The 12629-nt window shown below is 38.8% G+C and overlaps 1 protein-coding gene across 4 annotated transcripts in view; it reads right to left on the bottom strand.

Annotated features, from left to right (window-relative positions):
* The window catches only part of PDE5A (phosphodiesterase 5A), a 105029-nt gene that overhangs the window by 23167 nt on the left and 69233 nt on the right, over positions 1–12629 (bottom strand). For all 4 annotated transcript variants that reach the window (XM_059469872.1, XM_059469873.1, XM_059469870.1 and 1 more), the window contains 5 exons: positions 6809–6880; positions 5640–5729; positions 4310–4447; positions 3789–3856; positions 1601–1709 (listed from right to left, as the gene is read on the bottom strand). In XM_059469872.1, coding sequence (XP_059325855.1) covers positions 1601–1709; positions 3789–3856; positions 4310–4447; positions 5640–5729; positions 6809–6880 — 477 coding nt within the window. The remainder of the gene's footprint in view (positions 1–1600; positions 1710–3788; positions 3857–4309; positions 4448–5639; positions 5730–6808; positions 6881–12629) is intronic.

Here is a 12629-nt window from a genome sequence, read left to right as displayed (position 1 = left end):
CTGTAGAGCTGGGCTCTACATCTACTCTAGGCTTACATCTTCCTTTGAAGAGCAACCAGGTGATCAATGAGTTTGCCCACAAACAGCAGGCAGGAAAAGTACTACAGCTGGGTCAGCATTCTGCACTCTTCCCAGGACTTTGCAGCATGTCCCATGCTCCAACAGAAGGAGATGAACTCATTTGGGAAGAGGAAGGATAGAACAAAGAGATAATGCCTCCTTTTCAAACACCTGGGGAGAAAAGGGCACAGCTCTGCTCTGACTGCCCCGTGAATAATGTGGCAGTTCTTGAGCAGTACATTGGGTCTGACCTCCAATTGTGTGTGGCACCAAAAGAAATGGGCACACGCTAATATTTCTGATCAAAAGGTTATCTTTTTTTATATTGTTGCTTTGTGGTCTGCTGCTGTGCAAGGGCTATAGAGAGTATCTTGGCAGGATTTTCATGAGGTAAGTGCGCTGTTGAATGTCCTCCAAAGAAAGAGGCAAGCCAAGGTTTCTAGGGCACTGGCAACACCTGGGATTTCCCTCATGTCAGGGTGCATCAGCTTTCAAAACATTTATCCTACTGCCCTGCTTCTGCAGTAGTGCACGAGCAGTGTCTGTGTTGCTGAAAAACATTTCCAGATTCCTTCTAAAAGCACTAGTCCTCTTTTAATACTTAAGGTGAATTCCAGGAAAAAGAAAAGAATCAAAATAACTTTAAGTCTACTGGACAGCCTGTTTCCAACAAACAGTTGTTTGGATGATTCTCAAGGTATTAATTTTATTTTTAAATGTCTTCAAAATCATCATCTTGTTATTAATCCATAAAGTATATCCATTGGATTCTGTCTGTACTTCCAGTCCTGCTGATAAGACAGGCTTAGTCTGAGAACTCAATTCCTGTGTTGCTCAATCTGTCCCAGAAACCCACTCCAGAACATCCAAGAAGCCTTGCACAGGAAAAGAAAGGGAAACAACCCAGCTCCCCACCAGGAGCCTGCTCCTCCTTTCCACTTACTGGAACAATCACACTGAGCACTGTCTTTTCTGATCATTTTGTTGTGTATCTCAGAACAAATTTTGGTAAAAAGCCATCTGCTGGACCACAGTAGCTCCTCTCCCCTCTTGTCAACAGGCTTAAACAGGAAGAGCAGACATATTTCTAATTTGTGCATTGAAAATATGGGAAAATACGTAATTAAAAATTTGCTTTTTGCTGATGATGACCATGAAGCAAACCTCACTGGAACCTGAGCCTTGCCAAGTGACCTTCCCTCCTCACTGTCCAGTATCCCTGTGCTCAGTCATCCACTGCATCACCAGCTCACACTTGAGGAAGTGTTAGGCAAAAGCTCCCAGAGAAAAGTGAAGTTGATTCATCTCAACTACAACAAAGAACTTGCATCTATAACATTCATCTTTGCCAGAATGAGAAGGGAAAGGAAAGGATAAAAAAGAAGGAACTTCTGAGAGCCTCCCAACACTCACTCTGTGTTTACACCATTTTAACTGGAGCCACCCTGCCAGAAATAAGAGGAAAGCAAAAAAGGTTTAAAAGTTAAACAGAAAAACATTTTCCATTTCTGAATTTCAAACTTAAGCTTATTTTACGTACTGTCCATGGAAATCTTCTGTCTTTGCAGACATCTGGGATGTTGAGCGGCTCCATCGTATTCTTCACATACTGAGCGTACATGTAATTGATTTTGTTTGTGTCATAGTCCCTGAAGGATACAACATTATTATTATGTGCTTTGCATAAAAGTGAGTAATTTCATTAGGCTAAGCAGGTAATAGGAATATCTTTCCTATATGAGAGAAGGATATATAGATACAACCAGTAGATATATAATGGAGTTGACTTCAAATCCTGTATCCTAATCCAGCTGTCATCACAAAAGTGCAGCATGGATTGGTGCATGCTTTCCACCATGTTTTAGTGTTCAACAACATTAACACTGAACACCAAACTGAAGAAATAAACAATTCCCTACAGTTTACACAGATGAAGGATAAAGAATGAACAGCTGGGTTTATACAGAAATGAACAGAACTATTTGAAAACAAACTGCATTCACAAATCTGGTACTCCTGAAAAACCAGTGTTGGGTGAAATTCACATATTAGTTCAAGAGAGTTCATCAGGTGTCACTTGTGAATTTTCTGCTGCTAAGTTAATTTCAAATTTGTTCTAAAAGTAAAGACAGTCACATGGAGGTTCTGTTACTGAAATAGAACTGTCTATTCCAAATCAGGACATAAAGCATCTTTACAGAATCAATCACCTCCACTTTTTTAGCCACTATTTATTTAAGGTATTTTAATTCTCTTGGACCCTTTGCCTGCCTTGGAGGAGGACATATACCCTACTTATAAACCTATTCCCATTAAGCTCCTGTAGTTTCCCTCCAACACTTGGCTTGATTTTCGTTATCCTCCTGGTGTAAGGATGTTCCAGGGCTGGAGGAGAGGAATTATTCTTTTGTTATTTCACACATACAAGGCAATGCCCCACAATTCTGAAAAACAATTTGATTTGGGGCTTGATTCAGTGTCCTTGATTGCATAACAAGCCTGAAATATTATATTACGTAAAGTAATACTTCCCATCTAATCCATGTCATTGTATTTCTGCTCTTGCCTGAAACTGTGCCCTTCAAGCATAGCAGAAGTTCTAACTGCAGTGGTTGACTGAATGCAGTCCTAGGTATTTAATTGTGCTGTCTCGTGAACAAGCATCTGATAGGCAGCTAAGCCTCCAAGACTCCTCTTCCCTATCAGATGTGAGAAAAGTTTCTGACAGCCCATGCAAGCAGTAAATAATATTTTAAGTCCATTAACTAGTCACCATAAAAAGGGTAATGAGGAGGAAGGCTCCCTTCTTATAGAGAAGAAGAGGACTAGAGAGGAGTTTTCTTTTTCACCTGTGATCTTACCAGGTTGTTGTACATGTGTACTTTCTGGTGGAACACTGTCTAAAACTGTAACACAGCTCAACAGCTTTTAGTTGCTCAAATCACACACTTTGGACATCATTCTCTAATATAGAGAATTAAGCTTAATGATAAATATTTACTGCAAAGCAACATCAAAGGGGCTCAAAATCTGTTTGCTCCCTGCACAAAATAGCTGTAGTAGAGTATTTTATATACAACTGTCTCTCTTTCTGACAGGATTTGAAACAACTGTTTGAGTAATTTTCAAACTTCAAACTAGAGAGGTTCAGGCTAACTTTGGGAAGTATTTTATCTGGGTATTTTAATTCAGCTCTTTATCTCTTTTTTTTCCTCCCAGTTGAACTCCTTAGGGGTTTCCCAAAGATGAGTGAGCGTTAGAACTTTAGGGCTCCAGTTTTGATTTAGTCAGACATATTCTTTGAGTAATTTTCCTTATCTATGAGTTGAGGATAATCATTAAAATAATTGATTAAAAGCATTATTTTGGTTATTATCTACTAATTTGCATATGTCTCCTTTATAACATAGTCATCCACACAGATTTCTTTGAAATCAGTTTTAGGGCAGCTCCTCTGTGCATTTCCATAGCTTAGTCTTGAAATACAAATATGTTTTTAGACTAGCAAAGTGAATTGATCAAGCCCTACTCCTGCTCTGCTCAGTGGGACCTTTTTAAGGCAAGAGAGTTGGTCTCTGCCCACTTAAGGGGAAAAGCTGCTCTATAAAAATAGCAGTAATACGTGGGATCCAGCAGAAATAATTCTGTTATTATGAAAAGAATATTAAAAGCCTAAGTTTCTTCAGAATTCTCCTAGGATGAACAAAAGTCAGAATTAATTGGTTTACCTCTTCAGATTTTCAGCTGAATCCTCTAATTCATCAGATTCCATGTGAAAGACACTAGAAAATGTATCCTGGAATATCAAGAGGATGCTTGAATACACAGGTGTATAAGGTTGTCATTATTTAGAACAGTATTGCTCATTAAAACCTTGTTGCAGTTATCAAGGCCTATTCTGTACTACAGACAAGTGTAAAAATTAGCTTCATCCACATCTGTCATCAAGCATACTGGATCCTACCATAAGGGTATCTTTTGATACAACTTTAGGTATCACAGAAGTGTCTTGAATCTCTACTCATGACCCAGAGAAGATTTACAAGCTGTGCCAAACTGATATGTCAGAACAGAAATTCTATAATTACATAAAAGCCAGAACCTCTCATGTCAACACCCAACCTGAGCAGATGCCACAAAGGAAATGATAGAAAATGAAATGACAAGAGAACATATGAGAATGGAGGGAAGCCAACCTCACTGCCAGGGAATAAACACTTCTGCCTTCTGACAGAATAAACATACTCACTGGACAATCTTCATCCACTATGAAGATGGTACACTTCTGCACCTGCATGAAGGTTATTATAGTGGCTGCTATCTTCTTCAGGATCACCTCCAAAGACTGCTGCTCTTCAAAAATCAGGCTGGCAAGGTCAAGAAGCACCTGAAGAAAAGGTAATTTGTGAGGGTGTGACTAATTTTGATTTATGCAATCACTATTGTTACTTATGTCTTTAAGTCTTCCTCTTCCCTGAATCAGGAAGTCAATGTTTATGTCTGTGACCAGAAGTAAGTTTTGGCTCTCACAGATTTCAAGGTAACAGTCAGTATTAGCCAGTTTGACACTTTTTATAATATCAGAAATAGAAATATCAGACTATCAGCTCTCTGATATTTTCAGTCAGAGAAGCAGAATAGATTTAGGCATTAATAGGTCAAATGAAACCTGTGAAATCTAGAAAACAATTCCTTGCCCTTAGGAAACCTATTTTCCTATGGCTCATGTGCACATTCTCAAACCACTGAGTTTTTAAGACTTCTGAACACAGTTGTTCTTGGTTGTAATTCTAACAGATCCTAATTAACTTATTTGGTGAAAACATCATTTAGATACACTCTGCTGTTTTTCAAAGCTGCTGTTGGAAAGATTTAGCTGCTCATATATGCTCATATTTTTTTCCTCACAGGAAACATGAAAGCATTTAATAAACTGTCCAAATTTGTACCAATTTACAGACACTGATAGTTGGAAACTCAGACCTACTAGGAAATTTTAAAAAGAACTGCTGACTAGTCTTTTCTCTGAAACATTATCACATGATACAGGGCAAGCATATTCACCCATAAAGGCCATGGCATTAATAACCCATCAAAACCAAGTCGGCAGCAAAGTAGAGCTATAGCAATCAGAAGGAAATTCAGTTTTCCAGTTGATCATTACTGAAAACATGGTTAGTGACTGTTATACTAAAGGAACAGTCTGTATGCCCTCTGCTATTCCACAGGGATATTCCTCCCTGTAATTTCTGGAGTCTGACACCTCTGGTTGTTAAATACATATGGCGAACCACAGGATAACTACAGGCAATATAAAGTAGATTAACATGGAACAGATTTTCTGACATTTCACTCTACCTGCTTCCCCTAGACAGGCCATTTCTCACAGCCCAGCTGGAATGCACCCAGCCTCTTCCCAGTGCAGCCCAGGAGAGCTTTATCAGAGCCACCCAGCATTCAGTCACTGGGATTAAAAGCAGCCAAGGAATAACTACCACATCACAAGGAGGAAGAGGAGGTGCTGATTTCTTGCAAACCCTCCTGATTTGTGCATCCCTGGACAAACCTGTTGGCTGTACCTGATTGCGCCTGTTCTCGAGCAGAGACGTCTCATACAACTGCGCATTGTGAAGAACGATTCCACAGAACGCCAAATATGCTGCAAAATCCTGGAGACAAATGAACATCCACATCTCACAGAGATAATGTCCCACAGCATTTGAACTCTATTAAAGATAAGCTACTGCAACGTTTTGTTTGCACTCTGAAGTATTAATTGATATTTTTGTTGGTTTTGGCAACCGCACGTTCAGGATCTGGGTTTTTTTCAGCTACTCATAATTACTTATGTCCTCAAGAATCCCTTCTCCTTTTATTTAGCTAAAATCTGAAGATCATTATCTTGGTACAAGTAGGGGTCATCTGAAAAGCAGCTTCAAGGAAAAAAATAATTGTGCACCAATGCATATTTTAGCAAGAAAAACTGACCACAGAAAACCAGCCTCTCTGAGGGAATTCAGTCTCTTGTGAAGTGGAAAGAAAGATTTTCTAACATAGCAAACCCACAGGTTTTTCCTCATTCAGGATGGGATTAATTCTGATATCCTACAAATACTCAGTGTACATTTTATTTGAAAGGAGAATTTTTCAAAGAGAAAGGATAAATTCTGATTCTTTTATTGCTGATTGTTAAGTCAACTTCTTCAGCCCGAGCACAGCCTGGGCTTTGCCCTGCCAATCTGAACGTGAAGTCTGGAAATTTTTGGAATGCAACCACACTGGGAGAATTAGGAATCCATTCTATTGTCTGCTCTCCTGATTCTCTCATATATTCATAATTTATCTGAAGCTTTTTCTTTTCCTGCAAATGCTATACTGAGAAGTCACATGGTATTTAAAAGACAGTCACTCCACAAATGTCATTGTTCAAATTGTGTTTCTTGGGCTTGCCAGGAGAGTTAGAACCAAGTAATTAAAAATTATGTCCATTGAAATTTATGAAAGTGTTTTACAATGCATTTCAGTAGAGTAGGCCTGTGTTTCAGAGATACATGACATGTGATCCAGAAATTAAATTATTTCACAGCCACATTCCTCATGGCCTCATAAAGAAAAATGTCTGCAGTATTTCCAGGAACGTTCACATTCTCACAGATGTTTAATTTTAAATAACTTAAAAATTTCTGAGTAGCAGGAATTTGTCTCTTCCCCTATGAAAACGGAAGAGACAAACATGAAGCTTTTATACCTTTTCATCTTGTTCAGTGAAAGTGCCGCCAATTCCAGATTTCTTGTTGATTGCTTGAGCCACACCAACAACCTAGTGCATTAAAAATGGAGAAATTAGCTAATTTTAGGGGTCTAGCACTGAATTCCATTTCCAGGCATAATTATGTAAGATAATAAATGATCATTGTAGGTATTCGCTTGGTTCACTATTGAATCAAATTGTTGGATAATAAATGTTACTCTCTCATGCAGAAACATTTCCTAGATTACAGGATTTGAAGACCTTAGCCTTTCCCTAATATAATTCTGTGTTTTCATTTCTTTTGAGACAAGGTATTATTAATCTGACAAAGTATAACGCAAAGCTTTTAGATATTTTCAGATTTTTAGCATGATTACAACAACTGATAGAAAAAGCTGCAAAGAACTTTTTTTGTTTGAAGTGTAATAGTGTAAAACCAATGCAAAATGCTAATGAGTTTTTTTTAATCTTGCTTTTTTAGGATATACACTATCAAAGGAAAACTGTGTGGTGAGCATGTTTAAAAAGTTGCGTTTAACCGTTCATGGTGAAGCTGTAACTGCTGAACTGATGGAAGACATGTGGTTTTATTTTTGTAATGGAAAAGAGGACAATTTACTATCTCTCAGTCCAGCATTCCCAAAATTCTGATGCTGTAAGTAAGGCCATTGTTCTTTAACATGAATCACTGCCAACTGTGGGCTCAAAAATGTCTGTCTGAAATAAAGTTCAGCAGTCAGCTCCATTCCATACAACCCCAGTTTTCCCACAGTCAACCTCTTACTTCAGTGAGGAATATTTCTTATCCAGTGGACTTCCTTTCTGTAATAACGGTGTACCACCAGCCTGTATGCTCCTCTGGCAGACTTTGAATGAAAAAGTTATTATGCTTTTATGTTCACCTACATGTGCAGAGGTTAATGTTTAGGCCTCTTCTCATGCTACTGTCTCTCCTGGGTGTGGATTTAATTTTTTTTTTTCCAGTTTTGATCCAGCATGAGCTAAGACAACTTTAGCAAGGCCAGAGGCTTTTCACCCAAAAGGTGAGTGCTTTCATGTTGGTTGTTTAAATACATCCCCTCCATGAAAGGAAAGTCTGCAGTGCTTAAAAAAAAAGCGATAAGAAAACAGTAAAAGGACCATATTAATACAGAAAAAAAAAGACTATTTAGGCTCCTTTCATCATCATTCCAGGTTTCAGATACATTAACAAAGGCAGGTGTTCCAAGAGCAGTGGCCAGTTTTAGATCTTTGATAAGGTCCTCCAGTAAAGGATTTTAACGGAAGGGGAAGGATGTAATGAGGAGAAAAAAACCTAAAAATCCATGTTGACTTGATTAGGATGAAAATTTTATGCATATACAAATGTTTCTCATTTTAGTTGCTGTTTCAGTGGCATTCTAAGCTTCCAGACAACTTTGTGTTGTTGTGCCCATTTCTTTTTCATACAAAATGAACAGTTTTAAAAATTAAACTGTCCCAAATTCTGGCTTCATTTGTGTCAGTTAAAATTTCAGTGCACTTTTCAGAATTCCATAGAATATGGTGCAGAGACAGTAATGAGAAAAACTTCAGTGGGGCATTTTTATGCCATTGGAGTCTTGCCTGCAACCAGGTAATTAGGAGAAGATGTAGGAAACTCGAGAGGATCTGCTCCTGTTACTAAAGTAATTATGTAATTAGGACAAAAGTCAATCATGTGGTAGCATTTGGGGCTATGGAGAACATACACTTGCATTTTAGAGAATTCTAAGCACAGCATGAAACTCAAATCCTCATTTTTAAAACTTATTCTACACAAATCACAAATAATAGGCCAAATCTGATCTCCAGCTGGGAGTTATGATTGCATCAGCAGAAAAACTGAATTAAAGGTGATCAAGTGCTCTAGGCTCAGCTAGACAGGGAACTAAAAAAGCTTTAAGATATTACTCTGGACTGAAGAAAACCAAGGCTAAGGGAAAGACTGAAGTCATTAGGATCTGCTTATGCTTTGACACTTGTGAGTTGATGGCCTAATCACTGAAGTGAGCAGTGTACTGTGGAGTACTCCAAGCTCCTTTTCCTGAGCTTTCCCTCCAGTTTGGACTAGGCAGGTGGGGTTATAGAACACTGTCTAGAGGAGTCCTGCAGTTCCCAACAAGAGCCTTCTTCCAGGTTTGCTCTGTTGAAAGAGCTTAAGGGGTGAGCAGAAGGAAATTGCCCTTGGACCAGAAACCAAGTACTTTGCTCTTTTCCATTCAGATCACACAATACAGACATAGACCACAAAGACAAAAAGCAATTTTGATGATGGAATTGTTCCCTTACTTTCTATTCCAAAGAGGAACAAACCTTTCAGCAATTGCTGATTCAATACCCACCTGTGTTTTACCACATCTGAACACAGCGTTCCTGATTGTATTCTTGCTGATAACACAGGTGATCTTCCAGTGCTCTACCTGTTCTCTAACCTTTCTTTTCTAGCTGTGCTACTTTTCCAATTTAGTAAATCCTGATCCACATTACAAGGAGAGATTTCTTCTAATTATCAGATAACTAAATTTTTACTGTTTTCTTGCAATAGTTGAGTCCTGCCTCTGAAAGTAGCAGGCTACTTTGAGTGCCCAGTAGGTGACAACTGATGGCTTTAATGCTCATGGCTGTGCTCTGGATTTTCTATGGATGGTTTCATGTTGCAATATTTTGCACATTAAAATCACAGCCCTAACTGTGTGAAAGCTGTTCCAGCTCTACAGGCAGGTGGTGCCTTTTTCAGTAGGTCTTACTTAAGCTGACTTCTGATGTAATTAATATTGCTTCATAAGGAGATATATATTTTATTTACTTTGCTGGCACATGAAAGTTACATTAAAGCCAAAGAATAGTAACAGAAATGAGAAAAATAACATTTTTGATAAGAGAAGATACCCACTACAGAAGACAAAGCAGTGTTGACTTTACTTTGCTCTCCTGGTTTTGTAGAGGTTGGATTCAAACTTATAAAATTATCCTGCAGTGACAGAACTGTATTTACAGACTTTCATTTTTTATCAACAAAAATTTCACATCCCTTTCTATCGCTCATGCCAGCAGCAGCCTCCATGCTTTGCAGAAGTCTGGCTACTATAATGTGTGTCTCAGCATAAGCTGAAAATCCATCCAAGAAGCAAATTACTGATCTCCATAATGCTGCAGCAAGATTGCTGCTGGAACTGAGTTTGTTTAAAGTCAGCTTGGCTAGACCTGCTGTATCCTACAATGATTGGGACTTGCTATCTGAAGGGCTTTCTGAGGGAGAAGATGACTTAGCTGGCTAAAGGTGACATACCCAGTCCCATTTTACACCATAAAATTTAACAGGTGATTTTCAAAGGCTGTTGTAAGTAGCAGGACCCCTGATTTTTTGGGAAAAGCTTCCCTGTGACAGGAGATAGGTCCCAGTAAGCAACAAACCAAACAACTGAGTAAACATTGCCAGAAAAAAACCGCCAACATTTCCCTAGACAATTACTAGGAAATTCAGTCTTACATGCTCACAGCATGAGAGAGATGTCTCATTTAAGTCAGCTGAAAGCTCCATATGAGAAAAACCCACCGATTTTAGTATAATATAAACTGAGATTGCTTTTTGTGAAAATTAAGATGCCCAGCTCAAAGAAAAAAAAAAAAAAAAAAAAACAACAAGAAAACCAGCAATAACAGAAAATTGTATCACTCCTGGAGATGTTGTGTGGTAGTTATGGTGGCTCTGTGCTTCAGAAACCATCCATTCTCTAGGTATCCCAAACCTGCTGGAAAGCTCCACAAGTTGGTTTAAGCTGAGGAATGGACTAAGGATGTCTATTCCCTATCCAATCTTGTCAAAATGACTGTTTGTTTACAAGTGTCTACAAAACTGTATCAAAGGTAAAGTCCTCTTACTGCACTGCAATGTGTCTCATTGTTACTAATTCCTGGGTCCTTTCCCTGAGCTCTTCTGTGAATCAAATTGTTTTCATTTATGGAATTTCTTACTAGCTGTTATTTTTAAATGAGACTTTGGTTTCTCACATGCCTCGTGGAAATAGAGGCAAATGTGAAAAACATCTACTGGAAAAATCTCCGTACTTCAGCAGGCCCAGAGGATTTAGTAATCAGCATGAGATTTTCCTCCTCTCAATTACTGACTCTTTTGTTTTAAAAAAATAGCACTAATACTAAACAAACAAACAGAAAGCCCCAGTTGCTCCTCTTTCTCAGTATTTATTTTTGGATGTCTTCCAGAATCATCTTTTAACTGTGATTGCTAACATCCTGGGCTAAGACAGCATTCAAAAGCCTCAATATTTCTAGATGGGCTTTGGGAATTTTTAAATTTTATCTATTTATTTTTTTAATAGGGAGGAACCAATGTTCTGGTTCTGTTGTTTGGGGGATTTTTAAACAGAAAAAGCAGCAGGATGCAAATGGAAAATTAAGGACTGATTGACTGACTCCAGTGTCTCTCCAAAAGCATGTCAGTCATTTGTTACAGTGAGAATGAGAGAAACGTTCTGGTAGAGACTGTAGAACTCTGAAAAAAATTAGTAACTGCCATCCTTCCCTGTGAGAAACCTTACAGTTTAACACCTTCAAGTTATTGCTTGTGAGTATAAGACTCCTCAAACTTCAGGTTGGCTGAACTTGTTAAAATAAACAAATTCCCGCTTCATTTCCGCTTGCTAATGCACTCAGGAGGAGGAAGCTGGCCAAAGACACGGCCCGTTGCAGGTTTATTCAGCCCTTCAGTCATGGAGGACTGGATAAACAGACTGCAGCTCTCATGCCTTCCCCACCCATCACCAGCACCCGGTGAGAACTGAGCACTTCCACACTCCCCAGGCAGCAAGGCTTTGTAGCTCATTTCTGTACCCAGTTCTGTGGGGCATACCATCTCTTTCCATTTGACAAAAAGAAAATGGCATGGCTTGGGTGAAATTGGAAGCCTTGCTTCAGCCTGACATGGACCACTGATCCCTGACAGTTCTTCACATGGCATCTGCTTTGTTCATCTTCTGGCCCAGGGCCAGCAGTGACTGCTGCCAGGGGGAAAGAGGAAGACTTTTAAGCAGGAATGGGAGGAGGAAAGGATCAAGTGCTGTCCTTGGAAGAATGGAACAAAAAATTTAAGCTGAAATTTGCAGAATGTGAAGAAAGGAAATACCGGCTGATCATCTGGGTTGGCTAGAATAAGATTCAATAAACAAGTTAATGCAGGAGTTTAATAAATTTACTTTGTAAAAAAAAAGGTTCAATGCAGTAGAAGTCAAGGTGACACTCTAGAAAAGGAGTGAAAGATGTAAGAGCAGAAAAAAGGTATGATGCCTTCAAATCAATCTTGGCAACATTTCTTTTTGGGAGCTTGAGCTTTCTGGAAGCAAACTATGAACACTCTGAAAAATAAATGAATTCCAGGAGAGAAATCCCCATTTCAAAGCTCTGACACACTGTGTGGAGGGCCTTATATTTTATGAGTATTCTAGAACTGATTAAAGGCCACTGCAGTGAGGATCAAAGAAAATCCAACCAGACTTTCCTTACTCCCAAAGAGTGCATCTCCTCTTTTCCCCATTCATTGGCTTTCATGGACTTCACTGAATTCACTCTTCAAATAGTCAGGGTAAGAAGGTGTTGTTAGCCCATAGGAAAAATTCTTCCGACTGCAATAGGATGAGACAGGATGAGAGAGCTCCCATGAGATGCAGCATGGAGAGGAAATATGGGCAAGAGTTCAGTGAGCAGATTCACATTGTTTCAAATTAGGAATGATTTAAGTTATGACTTGAGGATGACTTTTCTGAATCACATTGACACTGTT

This window comes from Ammospiza nelsoni, chromosome 4 (genome assembly GCF_027579445.1).
Source record: "Ammospiza nelsoni isolate bAmmNel1 chromosome 4, bAmmNel1.pri, whole genome shotgun sequence".
Classification (NCBI taxonomy): domain Eukaryota; kingdom Metazoa; phylum Chordata; class Aves; order Passeriformes; family Passerellidae; genus Ammospiza; species Ammospiza nelsoni.
Note: the sequence above shows the minus strand (reverse complement) of the source record. Positions and strands in the feature narration are given on the sequence as shown.